Raw genomic sequence first — 25,578 nt, 5'->3', positions numbered from 1 at the left:
TCTGGTCCCTTGCCTCAGTCGTTGCCCCCTAGTAAGGCTCTTTGCTTCCTTTCAAATAGGGGCACCCTACTTCAGGTGCCCCCTGCTCCCACAGTTATAGCACCTTCAAGGTTGGGCTTTTGGCCTCCTAGCTCTGGAGCACTAGGGTTACCATATCTCATAAATAAAAAAAGAGGACCCTCCACAGGCCCTGGCCCCGCCCACTTCCCCACCCCTAGCCCCGCCCCAACTCTGCCCCTTCCCCGCCCTAACTCCGCCCCCTCCTCCCTCCCACTCCCAGCCACGGGGAAAGGGCTGCCCCAGTGCTACTGGCTTCAGGGTTTGCCGGGCAGCCCCCAGACCCTGCGCCCCAGCCGGCGCTTCCCCAGCGCAGGTGGAGCCCGGGAGGGGAAGCGCCCAGCCGGAGGCGCAGGGTCTGGAGGCTGCCCAGCAAACCGTGAAGCCGGTAGCGCTCGGGCTTTGGGCAGCCCCTATGCCTCCGGACCCTGCGCCCCCAGCCAGGCACTTCCCCCCCCGGGCTCCGGCGGCGCAGGGTCCGGAGGCACGGGGGCTGCCCGAAGCCGGTAGCACTCGGGCAGCTCAGCTCTTAAACAGAGCCGAAGAGGAGCAGAGCCTCCAGCCGCTCTGGCTCTGCATAACTTACACTGTGTCAGTTACACAGAGCCCCCGCGGTTGGAGGCTCTGCTCCTCTTCGGCTCTGTGTAACTGACACAGCGTCAGTTACACAGAGCCGAAGAGGAACAGAGCCTCCAGCCGCCGCGGCACTGCTCCTCCCCGACTCTTCAGCTCTGTTTAAGAGCCGGGCTGCCCCAGCGCTACCGGCTTCGGGCAGCCCCCGTGCCTCCAGACCCTGCGCCCCCAGCCGGGCACTTCCCCTCCCGGGCTCCAGCGGCGCAGGGTCTGGAGGCACAGGGCTGCCCGAAGCCGGTAGCGCTGGGGCAGCCTGGCTCTTAAACAGAGCCGAAGAGTCGGGGAGGAGCAGAGCCGCCATTTTCCCGGACATGTTTGGCTTTTTGGCAATTCTCCCCGGACGGAGGTTTGTCTGCCAAAAAGCCGGACATGTCTGGGGAAAAAGAGGACGTATGGTAACCCTATGGAGCACCTTTCCCATTCCTGACCCTTACGCTCCTCCTGCTTCTTTCCTGCAGGATTCTGTACAGCTGCTGCCATTGCCTAGCTACCTGCACCATGCAGTCTTGTAAATACAAATGGGTTTTCTACAGTCTGCTGATTCTCTAATATCTGTCTCCACATAGCATGGACTCACCCCTGTTGCTTCTCAGCTCCCCTCTGTGGGAGCGGCAACTCCAGCATCCACCCTAGTGAGGGACAACTTACTAAGGGACAGACAGTCTGTACTGTGGGCATTTCCATTTTCGCCTTCTTTAGGGGTTCTTTCTCTGTTATGGCACTTTGCGGCAGAGTTCAACTACCTTACAGTGTGTGTCTGCCACTCACTTCACGGTTCTTGTCAGACACAGTCTGTTACTGACCCCTTGTATCAGAGGTAACCATCCTGCCTGCGTTCTCCTCCAAATGTGCCGGGTTTGCGCTACTGATCTTTGGGTGCCACCTCCTGGCGGTTCTGGTAATTAGCTCGGTCAGGCTGATGTTCTTTCCAGCAGTTACACCCATCAGTAGAGCTCTGCATGGACACAAAATTTATAGCTATGAATGAAGATACAAAAATCGGTATCCACAGAGCTGCAGAGCTTTACCAGGAACCGCAACAGCGAAAGCAGCAGCATGTCAGGCTGCCCCTCCCAGGAGCCAGCGCCCAGCCCAAACAGCTGCTCTGGCATGGCTGTACCGCCCCCAGCCCGACCCACTGGAGTGGGCACCAGGCTCACCAGTAGCTGTTCCTGGTTGCACTAGTGTGTGCAAGCAGCTTGCATGTTGCCCTACAGGAGTCCGTTCTGTGCAGCAGTTTGCGTCTCCTGTCCGGGAGCATGCAAGCCACTTGTACACATTAGCACAACCTGGGACAGTTGCCAGTGAGCCGGGTGCCTGCTCCAGTGGGTGGGGCTAGGGGTGGTACAACCACACTGGAGGAGCTGCCCGCATGGGGCACTGGCTCCTGGGTGGGGCAGTTCAACGTGCTGCTGCTTTCGTCGGTGCGGTTCCCGGTAAAGCCCTGCAGCTCCATGGATACCAATTTATATCTGTTGATATAAATTTTGTATCCGTGCAGGGTTCTACCCATCAGTTTCTCCTCTGCAGCCTCTCTCTTGCTCCAGGAACCACAGCATCCTTTCTGGTACTCAGCCCTGTGGCCAGGTCATTATTATGGTTTCCCCTTCTGGGATGAGTATCAAGGTTCTTGCTCTCCAGCAGTCTCAGGTAGTCTTCCTTTTCACTGCCTCACAGTACCACTCCGACAGTGGCTAGTAGGAGAACCTGGTCCTACCTTCTACTCCGGATTCTGGTTCAGGGACCCTCTACACATCAGCTAAGGTCTGTTCCCTGCACCTTGCTGCCTTTCCCTGAGCTGCTTCCACATCTGGCCTTCCCCACTCCTCTGGGTTTGCTAGTCTCTTCACTCCCTCCTCCAAGGGAGTAACTTCAGGCAACTCCTCTCTGCAGCCTCCAACACTTCTCCCAGGAAGTGACTGTAGGCTTCTCCCTGCTGCCTCCTCTGCTTCCAATTTCCTGCCTCTTGTAGAAGCCACACCTGTCCTTTGCAGGTGAGCTTCTCTCTAATTAGCTGCATCCAGCCTAAAATTCCCCTGTTTGCAGCCTAATCAGCTGATTGGGCCCACCTGGCCTAACTCAGCTCTTGCAGGGCCAGTGTGGGGGAGCACACCCCAGCACACGGCTCTTTCCGCTTCTCATTCAAATATGCTTTTCTTCAACTATTATTTTCCTGGATTGCCAGAGGTTAACGCTGTTTCTGCTCCTTGTTTTTTTTCCCTTAGCAAGTGTGTGCAGGCACTGAGCACAATCTCCTCCATGTGGCTTTGCCAATACATCTGAATTTTGATCAGCAACATACATGCTTATATTCCTGGCCCTCACCTGAACAGGGACTGCTAACTATGAATCAAGGCAAGGCATGGTGATTTTACAAAATACACAAATAGGGACTAAGCTGAGATCATAACAGATCTTTTTCAGTTGTGACAAACCCAAAGTGCACTGAAGTCAATAAGAGCCTGTCCATTGACTTTGTCAGGTTTTCAATCAGACTCTAACGGAGAACTTATAGTGCACGAACCTCCCATGGTATTGAATCCATATTCTGGCCATCTTATATCCTTAACATCCTTGTGCTATGGACATTTGAGCCAACCCCCTACATTATATTCTAAATTTCATTAACCTTGGCTGGTTTATTTTAGAATAGTGAAATTTGCTATTACAGCAACAAGCTGCCATATATTCCTGAGTCTTTAAGAGTTTTTCATTCCCCACACTTTTCCCCCTTACCCCCCCTCCCCCGTGGTTCCATAAGGAGTAGGCTTAGTTCCATGATGGTGAATGAAGAATCCATTTGTTCCCATGTGGGAATAGTGGTTTTTAGTGTATCTGTGAATTTTATTCTTAAACTTCATTTGTGAAACCACATATACAAGAATCTTTAAAGAATCTCAAACCATAACAAAGATAACAGCATAGTGTTCTTTGTTAAAAATTGGTGAGAACTGTCACAAACATCAATGTGGTTTTTTTTAATGAAACCAGACTGGTATGGTGTCTTGTTTTTTCCTCTAAGCCAACTTTACTTTTCAGGATTTATCCTCTTGGTCTAGTAAAAAGAAAGCATCTTAGGAACAGGACCAGCTGTTGTTAGACCACTTGTGGGGTTGTTTGTGAGTCCAGTTTGACACTTTAATGCTCTATTTTCATCAAATCTTTTTGAATTCTCTACAATGACTTCATGGAGAGATTTAGGTCCTTTCTGGGAACCACTAGTACATTGTCTGTTTTTATAATATGGCTTATTTGCACAGAATTCACTTCATTAATATTAGTCTGGCATTATTTTCAACTTCTGGTAGATGTTCTTCCCATAGCCTATCTTAATGTGTGGTTTTATTTAATGCTATGCAATGGTAAGGGTGGATTTAGGAGGATCTAAATAATATACTTTTATTGGATAATAGAGGATCTAAAAAAGACATTTGTTTTTTTAACTCTAATGATGGATTTATGTTTTTCTGGTATATACACCTCTACCTCGATATAATGCTGTCCTCGGGAGCCAAAAAATCTTACCGCGTTATATCGAACTTGCTTTGATCCACCGGAGTGCGCAATCCCCCCCCCCCACCCCCCCGGAGCACTGCTTTACCACATTATATCTGAATTCATGCTATACTGGGTCGCATTATATAGGGGTAGAGGTGTACTTAAGGAAAACTCAGTAAGAGCTATTATTTTCTTTGCATTAGAGTTCTCTAGCCATTCTGTTCTTTAGCCAGTACAGTTAAGGACTGATTGAAAGCCTCTTGAACTCCAAGGAAGTCTTTCCATTAAGTTCACTGAGCTTTGGATCTGTTACTTTATGCATACTGAGAGAAGTACCTTGCTAGGCAAGTAGTCCTATTGATTTCAATAGGGTTGCTCTTAAAGCAAACTACTTTTCAAAGTAAAGATTGGAGAATCAGCAGCTTCCTGCACGTTCCATATAGATTAACAATCAGATTGCAACAATTACTTTTAAGGTGTGCATACGTGCATGTAGATTTACATCTCACAGTATGTATATAACACCTGTTATTTAACATCATACAGTTTTATAGAAATTAATACTAAAGGAAAATTATCAAGTAGGGAGAAAAGAAAAAAATATATATTGGGAAGGAGAGGAGTTAAAAACCAGTGCACATCCTGCTTATATGACCCATATCAGCACCTCTTTGCAACTGCCTAAGGACAGTGTTTTCTAGAACCCCCCATGCAGCAAGGTTGGCTCTGTACTGTCCCCAACACAGGCCAGTGACAAAGTCTGAACCAGAGTGTTTCTAAAGAAGATACTAACTGACATTGTGAAGACTGTGTAGTAGCTCTGCACCACATTCAGCGATGAACTGTGTATGCAGCTTTCAAATTGTCACTTCCTCATTTCTAGCTGTGCTTGCCACTGCATAGAGAAGATTTGAACTGTTTCAGCCTGCGTTCTTTCGCCAGTTCAATACAGACTTTATAGACCTGCTCCTGTACTCCTTAGTCAGTCTGTACTTCCATTAAATTCAACAGCAGTTATGGTGAAGAAAGGACTGTCTCAGGATTTCAGGTTTTGAGTCTTACACTCCTATTTTTAAAAAAACCTCATAAACATTATGAATGGAATAAACCATGTTGCTATGATATCCACCCAGAATGGTTAAGGGTTTGATGACATATCTGTCTTTCAAGTACTACTCTCTAGAGGGTGCCATATATTAACTTTCTGCAGTCCCTTATTTAACGGTTTACCGAGTAGCTGGGTGATATGTCCTCCTATGATATACAATGTCCTAAGTAAAAAGAAGAACAGGAGTACTTGTGGCACCTTAGAGACTAACAAATTTATTAGAGCATCTTGTTCTAATAATTAAATAAGAACTCCTGTTCTTCTTTTTGCGTATACAGACTAACACGGCTGCTACTCTGAAAAATGTCCTAAGTATACAACATTCTAAATATTTCTTAGTAGTATAGGGTAAGTATGCTAGAAATTAAATGATTGCATTTTGTTCTGCATCTTATTCACTGTCTATTTAATAAATTCTTAGGTGATTTAAATTTTATTTTGATTATAAGTTAACAAATATTAATTGAAAAAATCTTAATGTTATCCAAGGGTGAATGCAGCATAAACAAAATATAAATTTAAATAAAGCTAATTATATATTGCACAGAGACTATCTTGGCCAGTTAATGATGTAAACAGTTATCTGGATTTACCAAGGAATATCTAGTGAAGATCAGTTTATTTAGAGTAAATGGAGTAGGTTAACATAGAAGCTTGACTAGATGGGTGAAAAGACATCAAAGTTTTGCTTCTGGTTCTGCGACTGACTCATTGTATGATCTTTGGCAAAACCCTTAACCACTTTGTGTCTCAGTTTAGAATCCTGTATAACAGTTATAATAATACTTACATACTGTGCAGTTGTGTTTTGAGAATTCATGAATTAATGTTGTAAAATACTTGGAGATCCTCAGGTAAAAGGCATGATGGAAGCACAAAATATTAATTCTATTTATCAATAGCTCCTGTTAACTGAGAGTGTTTGAACTTTTTTCAGAATAAGCTTACAATCCACAAATGTGCTTTAAAATGGTATCCTGAATCATTGTAGTACAACAGTTAAACCTTCAGGCACACTTGGAAAAAACATTGTGCAAGATGTTGTGGCCCAAAACTTTGGCTATGGCAAGGGAGTGGACAGTGCAGCTCTGGAGGAGATTTCAAGAGATGACATTTTTGCTCCCATGATCCTGGGCTGTGTACACTGGAATGATGACCCTGTGCTACTGTGGGATTCCCCCAACAGTGTGGTATGACTCCCTTGTCTAGTTTAGTTGGCATTTGGGCCCTAATGCATAAAAAGGGGTATGCTATACTGGGGGATTTGGCCTTATATCATTAATTTAATGACACTATCTTTGTGGCTCAGGAGATGCTTTAATTATAAGCCTCTGCTTCCAGGGGCTTACTGTGCTTTCCAGAAAGATTACCTTACCTTTTAGGCTATTTCCTACTGATGATCTCAGCCTCAAAGTTGATCGATTTGGAGATTGGGTAAGATCCCTCTCTTCTTTGTTTGAAATGTCTGAGCATGAAGAGAGATTTGCTCACTTTGAGAAATGTTCCTGGTGCTCTTTTTCTTGCAACTGAGTACCTCAAAACTTTTAAAATGCCAGATATCCTGGAGACAAGGGCCTCTGGCATATGTGAGGAAAATTGCCTTTGCCAGGAAGAATAGCCTTTCTCAAAGATAAAGGGTGAAGGAGACCCTGTCCAGACCTGTGTTCACAGGGGTGCCGTGGATGATGGTGAGATGTCTAGGATGCTGGGCAAGGAGCATTGTAATTCTTAATGCATTATTGGAAGATGCTCAGATAGTACAGTGATGAGGGTGTTATAAGAACCATATAGAATAGAATAGGAAGAACTAAAGATTTATTATCTTCATGACAGAAGAATACATACTTTTTAATTATGAGGGTTCTGATAATACAATTCCATACCTAATTTGGATTCCAGATGTGTTGAACAAGATGTGGTCAATTTACTGTGCACACGTCTGCATAGTAGCAGAAGAACGGAGATACCCCCAATCTATCATCTTTATTAAAGCTGTCTCAGACTACAGCTGGCCAGATTCTTCATAGTGAATCATTTTTTTCTCTGTTTGAGAGTTATGTGAACAGACTTTGATTTTTACAAAGATTTGCTCAATATTTGATGAACAGATTCTGTGAATAGGTTTCAGTCTTTGGATTGTCTGCAAACCATTCTCTGCGACTGTGACTTTGAGTACATACACTTTAGGCCAGATTGTCATTTTTACTTGCACGGAGTAGTACCTTTCTCCTCCACTAGCTCCATAGTACCCACACAGCAATAATATGGATGTTACCCTTTGAAATGTATTACTTATTATTATTATTTATTATTTTTATTATGATATCGCTTTGGGGCTCCATGCCTACTTGGGCAAGACTTAGTATGAACACATAACAGCTACTGGCCCTGCCCTGAAGAGCTTATAATCTTACTTGTGCTGTGTGGATGGTCCCTTAAATCACAGGTTATTTCTGCTCCCTGACCAAATGATTGAAGGTTTGTTTTAGTGCAGACACTTCTTGTGTGAATCTGTATGCAAACACATATTGTCATGGGAATTTGAGGCTTGTGTTTTCTACAAACAAACAAAAAATCACCTAAATATTCATAAAACAGGGATTGTGCATACAGTTCAAGCAAATTCAGAGATTTGTTCAATCACATGCAATTTGCAGCATTCCCTAGTTGTCCCAATCTGAGATATTCAAGATGAAAGGTCGATGCTTCATTTACAAAGACATTTCCTTAATTAGGTAATCTCCTTTTAAGATGAATTCATCCCCCCCCCTCAAATAAAGCCCTCAATCTAGGGTTTGGGGGTGGTGCAGGCAGCATGGTCCACTGGTCAGTGCATTAGTCTAAGATTTGAGAGACTTGGGTTCAATTCCCCATTCCACGAGAGACTTGCTCTCTGACCTTGGGCAAGTCACTTAGCCTCTCTCTCTCTGTGCCTTAGTTCCTCATTTGTATGGTGGTGATAATAGCACTGCCTTAACTCACAGGGTGTAGTGAGGATAAATGCCTTAAGGACTGTAAGGTGCTCAAATACTTTGGCAATGGGAGTCATATCAGTGCCTAGATAATGCCCTCTGGATTCTATTGAAGCTAGATATGGAATAGCATTTGCAGCCCTTCCACACCAGATGCTTGGGGTGAAAGAGCCACTAGATTGTCATAAACCTGGATGCATTGTTGTATCAAAAATATGTTGTTAATTTTAAATAATTGTATTATTTGCTTGATGACTGATAAATATAGTTATCTGGCTGATATTTAGTTACCTAAGGTGCATTGTGGTGATTAATTAGTTAATGTTTGTGAAGTGCTTTAGAGATGAGATGTTCCATGTAAGTGCTGAATATTATTTATTTTTACCTCAGAAGTACTAGCGGGTATTATGGACAATAACCTGGGCCAACATTATTATTCTCCTGTATGACTGTTTGAAAATTGCAGACAGTGCAAAAATAGGGTTTGTCTAAAGTATTTTTAACTTTTTTTTTTTTTTTTTTTAGTCCCACCTCACTTTCCTGTCTGTCTTGTGGCATGAGAGTAGCTGAATGCAACAAGCATATGTAAAGTTTAAAACTTTGTTTCTCTTCATTCTTCCCTTAGGTGTAAAGTGTTTTGTGATGATGCTTTCTGGGAAGGACCCTATATGACAATACTTTCTAGTTTGTTTTCTAGTCTATGAGACTGTGTTGTGAACTTAAGAACTCAGACAAGCTACCCATTGGTGTTCTGACAGCATCTTACAGATGGTCTCTCCTTATTCTCTGTTGAAGGAGATTAATGATCTTCAATTCTAAGCAGCCAGCACAAATGCTCCACCATCTAGTCTACACAGAGCAGGTAGCTAAGTTTATAAATCCACATCCTGTGGATCTTAGTTAGAAGCTACATGTATTCTTATCAATGATCTTTTGGTATTAGTTTACCACTTCATGCCTCACTCTGCTGTAAACCTCACTTCATTGTCATTTCCTTCCTGAATGTGCACGCTCTTTTTACTGAGAATTTGACTGAATTTAGGCATTGAATTTAGTTACTGTAGATGGGCCAAATACGGCAGTCTTTAGTGGGACAAAACTCCTGCCGAAGTCAACGGGAGTTTGGTTAGAGCCTGTGCAACTGAATGGAAGGTGTGGTCTCTGAGAGGTACATCATAGTGTGTGTAAATTTGCACAGTTGCCAAATTACTGAGAACCATGTGTTAATGTATATATGTTGCAGCCACATAATGAATGAATGAAGGAGAAGATATATATGTCCCTGAAGTTGATAGAACTGCATATTGTTTGATTCAGTACAAGTGGGGAAGACATAAATCTGATATCTAGAGTGGGCAAATCATTGTCAGTTACATTGTATCCTGCTAGATGAGGGGACACAAACAGACAGATAATGATTAATAAAATAGAGAAATGGTAAAATAATAATGACCGTTAACAAGTAATACAATATTAATACAAAATATTAATTAAAAAACTTGTGGTAGCATCTTAAAGTTCTTGTGGTTAGAGCCTGCAAAGATATATGCCCAGGAATAGCAGAAATAAAGGATGGTCCAGAGGTTAGGGTGCTCGCCTAGGACTTGAAAAAATTTGAGAAGTGAACAATATTTTCACCAAGGCCAATGGTGAGGAGTGTGCACACAGAGAGGACATGGGAAGTTCCCATATGAAACCTATTCCATAAGTGTAGTGCTCAGAAATGACAGTGTGGACAATATGAAGGTGGATGATAAAGACATTTTGAATAAGTTTTATAAGCAGACCTAGTAGTGTGTCACAGTAAAGAGTATGAAAAATCTTGGTTTGGGCAGGCGAAGACAAAAGAGGTCACCCATTGATAGTTAAAAAAAAAAAATCCAAAGTCTCAAATTGCACAATCTGAATTCAGACTCTGCAGACACAGCAATTCTGAACAACTGCCTCTTAAATGAGCTCTGATACCCACCCACTGAGCATAAACTTAATCATCAAATGGCTCCATTGACGTCAGCTTATGTAGCAAGGTACTAGCTATCATGGGATAGTGCCTGACACTGCACCACTGAACGTGATGGGAGTTTTGCCATTGGCTTCAACAGGATAAGACAACACTGTTAATAGATATAATATAGGTGTGATATAAATTTAAAAGATACCTAAAGGGACATCTTATTTTGATGGCTCTGATGCATCTGTGTGTATAGCCATTGTATTGCTGGATTTGAGGGTTCCTTCCCTTGGGCCTGTTATGCTTTAACAAAATTTCCTTAAAACAAAGTCCTTTTACTTTGGCTTTGCTTTATTTTCCAGGATTTGAACACACTTTGGAATCCAGTTTCAAGGGGTTTGGCTTATTGAGTACAGTTTTAGAACTACGTTTTTATTAATTATTTTTCCCTTTTTAAGAGTGGAGGACAAAAGGTCAATTTTCTACACTCGTACTTTATATGGAATAATACCTTCCTTTACAAGTAATCATACTGAAGTCATGGGACCACTTGCAGAGTATGGGCCTGATTCAAAGTTTGTTGAAATAAATGGAGGTCTTTGATTTCACTGGGCTCTGTATGAAGCTCTCAGACATTATTCAGCATGAGTATGGATGGCAGAATTGGACTCTGTGTTATCATGGAAACCAAACTTCATAAAAATCCCCTTCAGCCTTCACAACTGAATAGTGTATGAGCAAAAGAAATTGCCATCCAGGAGCACAAGAGAGCCATTAGTAACACCCAAGGCAGTACAGCAGTCACCATAACAGCCAGCTACGAAAGCTGTGCAGGAAATAAACCAGACCCAGATTGATGCTGCTGGAATTAGAGTTAGGAATATGTGTCCCACAGGTTGCCAAGTGTATTTTGTGTATGGCCAAGGTGTCAACTCCGGTACTGGAGCAGATTGGGGATTGATGAAAATATAAACAATGCCCCCCAAAGCAGGCGAGATTACTGATTTGGTATGGAAATTACACAGCTGTGCCACTGGGCAGCTGTGATCCTATTAGAAAAGTTAAACTAATAAGCTTATGCATGACATGGGGCCTCCTTTTTAGCATGGACATTTATGTGTGATGGTTTTTGTCTATATGAGACTGAACGTCTGTGCCCAGTGAGAGAGTTGGAGATAGAAGAGCCAGGATTGTTTTATGTTAGGACTGAGGTGCATTGACAAAGCTGTGAGTGAGTTTGTGCAGTGCCTGCCAGTGCTATTAGCTTTTTTCCATAAGCACTGAAAAGAGATAGAGACAAGAAATACTGGCAGCAAGTGCAATGCTTTTAAAGAACACATTTCACTTCTCTAGCAAATGATTTAATTAAAACGATGTTGTCTTTTGACAGATTACTGGGCAATTAAAGCCTAATCAAACCCAGCCTAAAATGGTCCCATGGAACAGTGTGGGTCCTATTCCCATTTTATGCTTAAAGGAACAGTATTTCCAAACATCGTATTAACAGAAAATTACAGGCCTGCTCATGTCCCCATGCAAATCACTGGCAAAACTATCATCGCCTTCAATATGAACAGCCCCTTTATGTAATATACCAGTAATTGTATTTTTGGATACATATTTGTTTAAGGGAAAGCTGTTGCATTGGAAACCCTATTTGGAAATTCTTAGTTCACATTTTAAGAGAAATCCATTTTCTGCTAGATATTTTTAGTGCTAAAACTTCCTCTGAAGTACTATTACCTTAAAAATATATCATTAGACGTTGATATGTTTCCAAGATGATCATATGATTTCTAAGCATAGCTTTTACTGCTTTCTGAATGACTTGTCTGGCAGGAGTCAGAAGGCTAAGTTGTTAACTGCAAATAGCTTCTTTTCTTTGCCTGAATTCTTACTGATAAAACATTAAAACATTTTACAATTACCTTTCTTAGAAGGTCAGCTGTGCTTTACTTCAGTGTAAGACCTCATTAGCAAAGATACTTCTTCACACAAGCCGCCTATGTAAATGTAAAAATGTATTAGTCTGCAGAACAACTGCATGTGTGGGAACACACAACAACTATATTATTGAGAGGCATTTCAGAGCTGAACACTGGCATTTCTCATTGAGACACTGATATTTTAACATGAACTGGGAGAAGCAGTCCATATTTTTGCATTTATTATTGCTCATTACATTTTCTAACTAAAGTAAGCTCACTGTATTTCAGAAAATGACAAGATGTAAAAATTGCAGCTCAGATCCTTCAGTGAGCCATAACCAGTTTCTTTTCTCGGGGAAAAAACATCCTACATTGAGAATTTTAGAAATCTGTCTGTCTGACTGTCAGCACTATGTTTACTGATTTGATGCCATTACTTATTTTCCTGCACGTGATTATTACCAGTCATTTAAACTGCTCCTGTCAATTTTTAATAAACAGCTGGTTTATTTGAACTGGGAATTTTAATGCTTTCAGTTCCATTAAACTGGATTCACAGGAGGCTTATTGTAAAAGACAGGAAGCAAATGTTCAGACATGAATTCAGAAACACACAGAGAGAAAAATATCTTAATACTACATGCGTGTGTTTAGTTTCAGTGGATCAGATCAAATCTTTCCTATATCTGCATCCAAGCTATTTGGTTGTGATCAGATGATCAGAATTCAAGGAGGCGATTGGATAGCTAACTGGCTGCAGCTGCATTGTAGACTGTTTTCAGGGACAAGGAGCCACTGTTTTTCAAACATAGCATAAACATAGAAGTTATTTTGTAGGCTTCAGGATGCAGATATGGGTTGTGCTGCCAGCATTGTTCTGCTTCAAGCCTTTCGTTCTGTGGTACAGAGGAACTGTCCACATATTTGTAGACGACGACAAGAGGAATTGTCACATGAAATTCTGCCACTGGATAGTGATGATGAAATGAACAGACCTAGAACCCTCACCATAATGGTACAGTATACTTTTAGCAAACAGACAAAGCTGACAGGATTATTATTACAGATGTTATGTGATTTATTGACTTTAACTATGTAGATGGAGGAAAAGAGCATTTGATAGACTGTTTGCAAGTGTGTACTAGCTTTCTGGTAGATTTGCTGTCTTTGTTATCAACAGAGCTGAAATTTTACTCTCATCTTTAGCTGGAACTGTGAAGTGCACATATGCTACCTATAAAGCAACACTGTTATTTAACTTGCCTTTGTGTTTTGTAAGTATTATAAGATATATTACAAGCATTAGAACCATAATGTTGTTTAAAGTATCTTATTTCACACTCTGAATTCCAAAGTGCCAGCTCAGAAATTGTGCACAAAGTCTGTTCATCATAGGAAACTTTTGCCTCAGCTAGGATGCAGACAGAATGTATAGCAAGGTGTATGCAAATTATCTTCCCATAGGTCCTTGCAACAGATTGTTTGTATGATAGAAATCTTTTGCTGATTTATTAGTTCCAAACTCTGAGCTATCCTTAAATGAAAAAAATAAAATTTGTTAGCTGACTAGTGAGTTTCTCTGTTCTGTAGCTCCTTGTTTTTAAAGATTATCATCCTTTAAATGAGTGTTGTTTGCTTTCTGAATTAGACATTTATTTTTAACTTAAGCTGTGATTGAAATAAAACAAGCACTGCAGGTCATTTATTAGGATTCTGTTTGATCAACCAATGTGTGACAGAGCATTTCCTTATTTAAAGCATTGTTTGAGATGAAGAATATATGAACTACTTAGTTACCACAGTTCCTCCCTGGATATAGACTCTGTTTATAATTTTCAGAATTTTGAAAGGGATGAGTTATAATCACTTTTCATCTCTTATATAACAATTATTTGATACTGTATTACTATTTTGTAGTAATCATATTACAAAACCACTGCAGTCATTATTATAGACCGTGTACATCAGAGCCATCATGTACATCATTTGAATGATACAAAGAGACTCCTCACTAAAGCACATTATAAAGAAGTCCAGAGTGTGTTCACTGATACCTTACCTTAGCATTATGTACGTTGATTTGTATATAAGTGGGCACTGGGAACAATAGATAATTTATACCTATTGTGAGATGAACAGAGCGTTAGAAATACTGTGTTGCAGTCATGGTAACTGTGGTAAGACACAATGGGTCAGATCCTAGTAATGCCAGTTTACACCAGTTGAAGATCTGGTCCAGTATTCGTGGTGTTGATAACTTGTCATGGGAACGAAAGAGACTCATTTCATCACTGTAGCTCTGATATCTTAAATCTGTTGTTTTAAACTCTGGAGCCCACATAATGCACAGTTTATTCCTTCAATTAAGAGTTAAATAACTTCCCTCAGAGGAATTTAAAAATAATTGTGTCTCTGACACTAATAATTACTAGGATTGCATAAAATATGCTGTGACAAGGGACCTAAAGAAAGTGCAGTGTGCAAAAGTACTGACCACCCCATCAAATCTATTATAATGTTTAGAGTAAAAGCATAGAGTCTTGTTTCAGTTCAGATTGGAGCTGATGTGCAATGCATTTTGGTAGACCTGTCACAGTCCCAAATTACATATAATCTGAGCTGCATCATGCCCTCCTCCCACTCTCCCCCCACCCCCGGGAGAGGGGGCTAAGAAAGAGGATCTCTCTGCAAAGATCCCCTTGAAGTGTTCCTCCCAGATCAGATTGTCAGGGGGTGGGATTTACCCCTGTATGGCATGAAATGTGGGGTCTACCCACAAACCTGGAATCCATAGGAGGTCAGTGGCAACAAGAAGGCCCTCCGCCAGCTTTGTGCCACTGGCAGCCCATGTCCATTCTCTACGGAGCTGTGCTTCCAGGTATTCCTTCTGGTCTCCAATGGATTTCCCCATTACAAAAGTGGCTCTGCAAAACAGGTAATATAGACTTAACCTCTCATGGGCCAGATCAGTTAGTGTGTGTTCCTTAGGCCCCACCTTCACCCAGTGTGAGGCCACTCACTTTTATCAACAGCCCACTCAGTCCCCCCTTCTCTTGTGTCTCACAGAAAGCCCCCATAAGGTGTCTTAGTAAGTTGAGGGGGGACATTGTTGATCCCCACTTCCTTGGGGGGGGGAGATTTGGGGTGCAAAGTCTAGCTCTCCATTTGGGCTGGTTTAAGCTTAGACTAGATTGAGAGTGTTGCCCACCAAAAAAGCTAGGGAGCAGTAACAGGCTAAAGTAAATGCTCTTTCCCTTGTACATGGTTTTTCTGTTTCCCCAGATCTGAGGGATTATTTCGTTCTACCATTAAAAGCAGTCAGTTACCATTAAAGTTAAATAGGATTGTACCTGAAATAAATTGCTATCAAGCTTTGCAATTAGACTCTGTAATGATATGGAGCACTAGTAACTTCAAAAGAAAGAGCTGCTTTAGGATTCTTAGACATGGCAGTAATAGACAGTACTGTTTTCAATGGATTTCATATGTTTGTTGAAAGGGCAGCTTGAGAAAGAAGAAGGATTGAAGGCTGCTTAATCCTAGTAAAATGCATGTGTGAGCCTAACAGATTGTCGCTTGGTCTGTGGTAGATCAGTGAAGTTTATGTATGGATAATGTGCTAGAGACTGTTACACAGACATGCAAAAGAGCATTTGCATCCAACTAACGTTAGTCACAATGATTTCAGGAGCTAAAATGATCATGCCTGGTTTATTATGAAGTTTTCATATTTGAAAGCACTAAGAGATTTGGATGCCCCAGGAATGCAGGATCAGGTCCTAAAAATACAACATACACCAAAAATAATTACATTTTATGGCCAGATCCTTAGCTGTTGTAATCCAGTCTTTCAGTGGAGCTGTCAGCTGAGGTACTGGTCCTGTGTCTCCAGGCACATAGTCCGTCTTTCAGGGGTGAGTGAGTCCCATTTAATCTTTGTGCTTGTTGCAATGGAAATAGACTATAGGATAAGAATACATTTCAGTATTAGGTATTCAGAGAAGATTGTATTTTTTAAAGTATCTTCTATATGGAATAACTGTGCCAAGCCTTCCTCTTGCTTCATACCTTGTGGAATTGTTTTCTGAAGCCTATTTATTACATGGACCAGAAGTGAAATCTGTAAATCACATGAGCTAGATTAGAAAGCAATCTCTGAAGTGCTGCATAGAGCAATTTACCCCTAAGTACTTCTAGCAACTGGGCACCTGTACTTTGTTCTACAGTTTTATAAATTAGCTTACACTTGCATCCCTCTACATTCTTCAACACAAACATTCTAATGCGGTTGTGGTTATCTTAGGAATTGTGCTTTACCACATCACATTCAGTAGGGTCAAGGATTCAGGGAGATGCAGGAGGATTTGATTCCCCGTTTTAATATTATTTCAGTCATTGACAAATGTAGGTGAAAGGAAAAAGAGAGGAAGAGAAAAAGAAGGCAGTAAAATTTAAGAGACCTCTCTTTATGAAGTTCATTTATTGCACATCAACTGACATGTGACCCAAGGTCCTCTGGGTTCCTCAGCTCATAATGACTTTCACTTGAACATTTGATTCTTATTCATTATTTGTATTATGGTAATACCTAAAGCCTAGTTCCAACTGTGCTAGGCACTGCACCCACATAAAAACATGGTCTGTGCCTCAAAGGGCGTACATTTTCAGTATAAGATGAAAGACAGCAGGTGAATACAGCAAGCAGACAAGGGAAAGACATGGCAACAGTGAGATAATTGTAAGTGTAATGTTCTGTGACCACTGTTTACCAACTGCCTAGTCATTGACATGAGTTTTGTAGGCATCACATTCACAGCAGAGGATTCTAGCATTCTAGTCATTACAGAAGACCAGTCTGATGTCTCTGTTGGCTGATTTTTTCAATTTATATTAGTCTGAAATCCTGATGAGGTGGATTATTAATCATTGTCTTAGATCTTAGATGTATTCCTAAAGGTACTTAGATCTGGGAAATGGTATAAATGAGACAAGAAAAGCAGAAAGAACTGCCTGATGGCTGAGGATATAACCTTGTCTCTGAACCTGAACAGAATCCTGGAGCCACAGGAAATGAGCATCCAGTGGCCACTCAGGAGTTGTATGAATTGATTCAGTGTGATCAGTGGCTCAGCACTTAGCAGCCCATCACATTAATTCATACATCTTAGGAGGACATCCCATTCATGACCTCACTCCAATTCAGTATGAAATCAACAATGTGTTAGTGTGGGTTTGAGCTTAAAAAAATCAGCACAGAATGTAAACGATCATAAACAGTATGTGTGTAAGAGGAAAAACAAAAAAGGAAGAGACTCAAGCAAAGGAAAAAGGACTAAAAAGGAATGAAGACATCTCTGTACGTAGATGTTACTCAGAACTATGTAAATCAGTTGGCAGGTAAAGTGTTTAGAAAGGGAGGGGTAATATTTGGGGAGAAATTTTGCTTTGAAAGCACGTGACTGAAAAGACATTGAATTTTGCCTCCTGGATTGCGCTTTGTCTTTTCTGATGATACATGCTGTTGTATTTGTGACAGCTGACGGAATAAGAACAAAGGTTCATATTTGTTGAGGATACAGTGTTTTTTCTTGATGTCCAGTTATACCCAGGCCAATAAGCTTTGTACTTTTATCAACATACTATGACTTGAATTCAGCAATAGCAAAATAATCATACTTCACTCCTGTATAGCGTTTTTCATCCCTAGATCTCAATGTACTTTGAAAAGCAAGAGAAGTATCATTATTCCCCTTTGTATACATGGAGAAACAGAAAGGTGAAGTTACTTTCCCAAGTATATAGTATGGGTCAGTGGCAGATAGAGGATTTGTCTCTCTGTTACACAGGTGACAATCTGGAGAAAGTCTGTTGGGACAGATTCTCATCTCACTTGCTCTGATGTAAATCAGAAGTAACTCCATTGAAGTCAGTGGAATTGTATTTCTATAAAACCAATGAGAGTGAGATGAGAGTCAGACCCAGTATGTTTTCACAGGGTCTGGAGACAGAGCCTTGTTGTGTGTCTGAAATGTAACTCAACAAAAGGTTCTTCAGGTTCTGTTGCATAATATTTATTAATTTACATGTAAATTTTGATCTGTGATGCACTTATTATTACATCATATATAGGCATTTACTTAATTAAAACCAATACAGTATCTTTACTCCCTATAATAATCAATAGGTGCCCATCTCTACACATCATTTCAAGATCTCCCAACCATGATTCAGTGTTAAGCAAACCCTTGGCCAAATAGAGGAGATTAGCACATTGTTATGAAGGTCAGTAATCCAGGTGCTACTGGCCCAACAAAAGGACCTGATGCCAACTCCGTGTGGTGCATCAGAAAACCAGTCTCTTAAATAGCCAAATTCTCTATGGCTTGAGAGATCAAAATCAACAGTGCAAATAAAATATTCTTATATTTTTCCTTTTAAGGGTAAACTTCCATCTTTGTCTTGGTTTGTGAACACTTGACATTTGCCTTTATGCTTCAGATATAGGCAGGGCTTAAATTCAGCTGGAGCCTTCCAGAGTAGAGCTTCGGTAAATATTTTTAAACCCGTGGGAGCCCTGGCACGCCTTGTGGGGCAGAAGCCCCAAGCCCTGGGGCTCCAGAAAATATTCTGAGAGAATTTAATCCGTGGCTATAGGGCCTTATCCTACTTCCATTGCATCGAATGGGAATTTTGCCATGGACTTGAGAAGGAAGCAGGCCTTTACTTTATATAAATTGTTGGCGGAAGAGTTTGGGAGTAGGGGAGGTAACATAAATGATACATACAATGCATTTATCCCATGAAAAGTTACTCTCCAACAGTACTATTTTGGGATTCCTTGATTATTGTCTTTCAGAGACATTTTTCATGTAACAAATGATTCTACATGCTCAGTGATGACTTCTCAACCTATTGAGTTCAATAGGTTTGCACAGTTGTAATTGGTTGGAACTTAACAAACAATTCTGTTGATGGTGGATGAGAAGGAATAGAATCCATCTCACTCAGTCTGAGCTAGGTTGGATCTGCCGTGTTAAAAGAAGTAAAAAAGTAGTAGTCAGTAAGAATTGATGAACAAGTGCAGGGAGATTGGCTCAGAAAGAAGTAGCCATTTTTACATAGTCACTTTTTCAAGTAGGGGTGCATTTTCATTCTCCACAGCACTGTAATTGTGCTTAAAAGGTGCATATTGTCTGAAAAGTGACTGTGTAAAAGTGTCCCCTCAGTTCTGATCAGATCGTCTCCTTTGGATATCACTAATTATACCTCTGATGACTTCAGTGACACTATTTATTTATTTATTTATTTTCTCCTCCGGTTACCCCTGTCCAGACAGTTCTAATACAACAGAATGAACTGGATTTTATTCTGGCTTGCACACTTATGGAATTGTTATCCGAATTCTGGTGGCAGAGTATAAAATGTGTGTGCTCAGAAAGCTAGAGTTGAATAAGCAAAGCATCCTCTCACAGGGCAAAGAAGAGCCTGTCTCTTGTTTGTGAGAGGGAACTTATCTATTATTAAGCAATATGCAGCTGTACAATGGAGGCAGAAATTAAAGGAACAGAGAAAAGTCTGTGGCAGTATCAGCCTGCAAAAGCAACAATGTTTAACGAAGGGTGCTGTGCAATAATATAATACTTTGCACATATACGACACTTCACAGGTCTGAAATGCTCTTCAGGCATTAAATAATTTATTCCCCGTAATGTCCCTGTAAGATAAAAATTGTTTGTTCTATTACCCCAATTTTACAGATGGGGAAATTGAGACAGAAAGGTAAAGTGATTTGTGCAAGGCCACATAGCAAGAAGGTTGTAGAGATGGGAACAAAACTCAGGATTTCCTGACTTTGATCATTTGTAGCCACATATTTCCCTGTTCTTCCCAGAGCCTCACATTGTGAACACATTTATACACAAATATATTCATGTGCATGTTTGAACTACTTGTCTGGAGCACCATCTCTGATTCCTTGTCAACAATTCTGTCTGACTCCAGTTCCAATAAGCTATAAAAGAGATGGAATTCCCTAGTTGCTCTTCAGATTCATCTCTTGACTTGTCAGTCCATGAGGTCATGTCTTCTGAGGTTGCAAACCTACACAAGTGCATGTAGGGGGAATGGCTGCAAGGAAGGAGATTCCCATGGAGGATGTCCTGGACCCCTGGACTTGGGGGAACTAGTACTTTTTAGGGTGGGACCTCTTTTGAGCCTGACATGTTACTTCACATAGAACCTTCCCAAACCAAACCACCCAAGAAGGCAATTCCTGCATTGATGTTTGTTCACTCTCTTGTTCTTATAACAATTTCATGTAAACCAGTGAGTGATATTCCCTGAGGAACAGCAATGGGTAGAATTTCTTTTCTTGCAGTAAAGAGGTAGTTATAGATGTAAATATTAAGACAGACATACACTAAATAGTCAGAAATAATCACACATATTTTTCCTGCAGTCTGTAATATTCCCAGACCTTCATAATAATAAATTAAAGAATCCATCTTTTCTTGTTGCAAAGAGGAAGAATCATTGGCTTCAGCGGATATACTCAGATTTACACTTCAGTAGATATTGCGGTGACCCTAAGATCAATAGATAGAATCTGAACTCAAGATTTCTATAATGTGAAATTGGATATGTTGCATATCTTCCTAGATGCAAAAGTCTGTGCTAATGTGTTCATTTTACCCTATTGTACCACGGAGATTCTACTATTTCCTTTTAAATATGTATCATTACCATTGCTAATACATTGTTAGCAATATGGCTTAAAGATTTTAACCAAAGCAATGTTTTGTTGGTAGCTGATGTATGGACAAAACAAAGCCATTTCACCCTTCTCCTGTTAAACCAAAACCAAACCAAAATTTGAGTTTCAACTTATTGCTTGATGGCTACAATTTTGATTTTTTTATTTTGTGGCTAATGCATTCCCTTGCCTCCTCAATCTCTTTTCAGAGAAATCTATTGGCAAATTTTACTTCCATGGGTAAGTACTAAGGGTAAAACTCAGCCTAACAGCAGCCTGCAGTACATAAGTCCAGCTTTTAGAAAAGTCTCTGGGCCAAAGTGGTAAACTAGAATAACTTAATTTGAACTGATTTGACACTCTGAGTGTAACTGGATGGCGTTCAGATACCAAAGTGATGGGTGTGTTCTACAGACCTAGGTGGGTGAATATTTTACAAGCCAAGAGGGTGCAACAGGAAAAGAAACTGACAAAGAGGATGTAAGGTAGAGCAACACTTCCCCCACCCCCACCCAGATTTAATTTACTCCCTGTACCATCAGTGCTCCCAGTCTCTGTTTCTATTCACTACAAAAGCCTGAGGTTGATTCAAATAAAGTGCAAAGTAACTGTATGTTGTTCTGCACACCCTCAGAATGCCATAGCAGTGCCAGTTTGACTACTTTGCCATTAACACTCACATCCATTTCCTGACCAACGTACTGTATGCCCAATATATATCTCACACCAGCATTTATACCACTACTGACTTTGGCTCAATTTTTGATCTTGTTTCTACCAATGTAAATGCAGACTAGCTTGAGTAGAGTTCTGCTGGATTTAAATAGATCTAAGTGACTCTGTCCCAAAGTCTCTGGCTGCACACATGGGTGTGTAGACTTAACTTGGAAACAAGTAAGAATTATAAGAGATATATTGCGTGAGCACTGTAAAGAGAAATGGACTTTCTGAAAAAGCCAGCCCCGGGGGAGGGGGGGAAGGAGGGAGGAGATGGGAGGGAGAGAGACAGAAAGAGATCAAGAGGCAAAGGAGAGCTCGTTGAGGAAAAAGAGGGAAGCCAAGTGTAAAATATCTTTTTCTTCTCATCTCAAATAAAACTGGTATGTTGCTGTTAAATTTTACAAATATATCTTTTACCTTTTTAATCACTGGCTCTCATTACTTTGTCTTGATGCAGCAAGACGTTCCAATCAACGGCATGGCTTTTTTCCTTCTTTTTCTAGCTGGAAGATCCTTGGGGCTTTTATTTTATTTTATTTTTTTAAAGTCCTATTCTTCCCTTCCTCCCACCCCCTTTTTATTTCTAGAAAAAAAAGAAAAGCCTTGATTGCTGGATAAACATTCATCCAGCTCACTCTTGGTTAGGTTAGAAAACTGAAGGAAGAGAGTGTGCCAAAGCTTTTCCTGCTGTTCCAGGCTCAGATACAGTTTTTCTTCATCATCAAGCAATCGCAACTCACAGGGCTTGATTCTGGTCTCAGCTACACCCAGGTAAATCCGGAATAGCTCCATCAAAGTCACCAGTGTAGCTTATTTCAGAATCTGGTCCCATGCAAATGGCCACTGCTCCTGGAAGACTGGTAGATTAATCAACAAAACAGTTACTCTCCCAATTTTCTACCTGTCCCCCATCAAATGAATGGCTTCTAATGCCTGTAGAAATTGTGCCTTATTAAGTAGCCTTTCCAGCAACCATATTTTTGGCCAGAGGAATAGGGGAAAATGACAATGTCTCCTGCAGGAACCTTCCTCCCTGTCTTTACACAACATCATCCTCTAAACAGTTCCAATGTTCATTCTTATAAGAATGGAAAAAGGGTGTGGGGTGTGTGTGTGTGTGTGTGTGTGTGTGGTCAGATCTGACCCAGGCTGGGATACTCATTGAAAGGCATTAACTCTTGATGACCACTGGTGTGTTATAGAAATGATAAGGTACATTTTGGGCCTGTCAACTTTGAATGTCACTATATATAGTATCAGAGGGGTAGCCGTGTTAGTCTGAATCTGTAAAAAGCAACAGAGGGTCCTGTGGCACCTTTGAGACTAACAGAAGTATTGGGAGCATAAGCTTTCGTGGGTCAGAACCTCACTTCTTCAGATGCAAGACAACATCTTGCATCTGAAGAAGTGAGGTTCTGACCCACGAAAGCTTATGCTCCCAATACTTCTGTTAGTCTCAAAGGTGCCACAGGACCCTCTGTTGCTTTTTACTATATATAGTGTTATACTGAACTAATTATCCATGAAAAATAACCATATTACAGCTGTTTCAGACTTGCTGATATCTCCAGGATCACTCTGAAACAGATCTGTTTTATAAAACATCTATTTTCTGTTTCCTCTCCCTTCTCTCTGTCTGCTATCTATCACATCCTATTTTTTTCCCCATTACTATTGGTATTTTTTGAAAGTACAAAGCCAATTACACTGGTGTACATCCAGCCAAATTTAACCTGGGGCTAGGCTTTTGTAATACAGCAATAGTCCGGTCATAGGATTCTTATACATTTCTCTCAAGAAAGGAACAATTAAAGGAGGTGGAATGGAAAATAGATGGGTTCCCATCTCAGACCAAAATACAGGTCAACTATCATGCAGAATGGTGCATATAATAATTTGAACAGTCTGACTGTATCAGGGGACTGTTTTGTACAGCATCTAGCACATTGGGATATTGATCCATGACTAGGACTCCTAGGCACTATGATAATACAAATAACTGGCCTCTGATATTATTACTTGTTATCAAACTAGCCTATTAGGAGTTGAAGGTCATGCCGCTCACAGTTTTCCTTGGCTTTTCTGTAAGGTCTTGGGGGTTTGATCTGTGACCTTGATGTCATCAGGGATTTTTGTTTGCTCTATAGGTAATATGCAGGGGAACACTTTTTTTGTACATATGCGGGAATTATTTCATTTAGAAGGATAAACTCAATTAATAGACATAATTTTTAAAATGTACCTTGCTTGCTCGGGATATCCCCATTACTTTGAAATGTTCCCCGTTAGTTATATAATATCTGCAAACATGTTACAGCAGTGTGTATAGCAGAACTTGGGCCATGTCTGCCCTTCAGTATACCCCATTGCAATCAGTTGCATAGGATTGACTACGGGTGAAACTGGGCCCAGTAGCTCTAATCTTTTGAAACTTAAGGACAGGTTCCTAAGTGAGGGATAACAACTGAGCTAACTCATCTCATCTCTCCTCCTCCTTTATTTCCAGTGCTGCCATGACCCCAGTTCTTTCCCTGGCTTTCACTCCACCCTTCCACATGCTTAAGGAGCTTTTGTTCATCCCCCTTGGGCACCCACAGCTCCCTAGAAACACTAGACACCAACATAGAGCATCCAGTCCCGTTATTCTCCATTCACCTGCCAACTGGCCTGTAAGCATGCATTTGCTCTGTAACCCTGCTCCACTAGGGTTGCTGAAACTACTCTCAGCCACCTACCACCAGCAGGTTCTCAGCATCAAGCAAGAGAGTAAAACAGGGACCCTGAGGAAGTGAGGTGGACGAAGCATGAGCCTGGAGACAGGTTCTTCCAGGAGTGGTACTGCCTACTCTGATCTCAGAACCCCTCGCCTCTTCTCAGCACAACGTCTGCTACTCGTCTTTTGGAACTGTCCAGGTAAAAAGAGTGAAGTTCCTTCTAACTAACATAGAATACTACAGGAAATGTTCGTTAAGCACAGTACATTTCAGCAAGCACTTTTTAAACTGAACATGAGCTGACAATAAGAGAGAATATTTCCTAGCAGAGCCAGTTCTGATATTGGCTTTGTTTGTTTGTGAATTCTCTGCAGACTTTAATATTTACAAATGTATTTGCTATTCACAGTAGTTTGGCAGAACATCTTCAGTCTGTGGCTTGTAGGGTGGATTGATTTAAACCATGGCTATTTAAATTAGGAATTTAAATCATGATTTAAATCACCATGTGGAAAGCCTTGATTTAAATGGATTTTAATTAACTTTTCCATTTGTACTTCAATTATTTTCTAAAGAACAGTCTATTCTCATTGGGCAGCAGGTTTAAAACAAACAAATAAAACAAACAGACTTCACACAGAGCACAGTCAACCTGTGGAACTCCTTGCCTGAGGAGGTTGTGAAGGCTAGGACTATAACAGGGTTTAAAAGAGAACTAGATAAATCCATGGAGGTTAAGTCCATTAATGGCTATTAGCCTGGATGGGTAAGTAATGGTGTCCCTAGCCTCTGTTTGTCAGAGGGTGGAGATGGATGGCAGGAGAGAGATCACTTGATCATTACCTGATCATTACCTGATTATCACTCCCTCTGGGGTGCCTGGCATTGGCCACTGTCGGCAGACAGGATAGTGGGCTGGACGGACCTTTGGTCTGACCCAATATGGCTATTCTTATGTTCCTATGTTCATTTAGTGCAGTTTATTTTTAAATTTATGTATATTTTAAATGTTTGTTCATTACACAAAAAAGACACGGTTTAACAAACAAACAAAAAATCCCCCCAAAATGTCTGAGAGGTAAGTTGACACAATAGTTTGTACCAACTCCCAAGGAAGATTTTTACACGGTATTTTCACACTGCCAAAAACTATTGCATGCTTCAATCACTTGCCAATTTTCCTTTTAAAAGCAAAATCGAAAGCAGTTTGGAGTTATACAGATATGATAAAGCATTCCAACCGGG

The 25,578-nt window shown here is 40.9% G+C and overlaps 1 protein-coding gene across 7 annotated transcripts in view; it reads left to right on the top strand.

Moving 5' to 3' along the window:
• DOCK10 (dedicator of cytokinesis 10) overlaps positions 1 to 25,578 on the top strand; it is a 228,050-nt gene that overhangs the window by 23,718 nt on the left and 178,754 nt on the right. For 5 of the 7 annotated variants that reach the window (XM_054040402.1, XM_054040395.1, XM_054040399.1 and 2 more), the window contains exon 1: positions 12,979 to 13,162. The exons of the other annotated variants lie outside the window; for them this stretch is intronic. In XM_054040402.1, the coding sequence (XP_053896377.1) occupies positions 13,001 to 13,162 (162 nt within the window). In that variant the 5' untranslated portion in view covers positions 12,979 to 13,000. Of the gene's footprint in view, positions 1 to 12,978; positions 13,163 to 25,578 lie in introns of those variants that run through there. 7 annotated transcript variants of the gene reach the window in all.

Source organism: Malaclemys terrapin, chromosome 9 (assembly GCF_027887155.1).
Source record: "Malaclemys terrapin pileata isolate rMalTer1 chromosome 9, rMalTer1.hap1, whole genome shotgun sequence".
Taxonomy (NCBI): Eukaryota; Metazoa; Chordata; order Testudines; family Emydidae; genus Malaclemys; species Malaclemys terrapin.
Note: the sequence above shows the minus strand (reverse complement) of the source record. Positions and strands in the feature narration are given on the sequence as shown.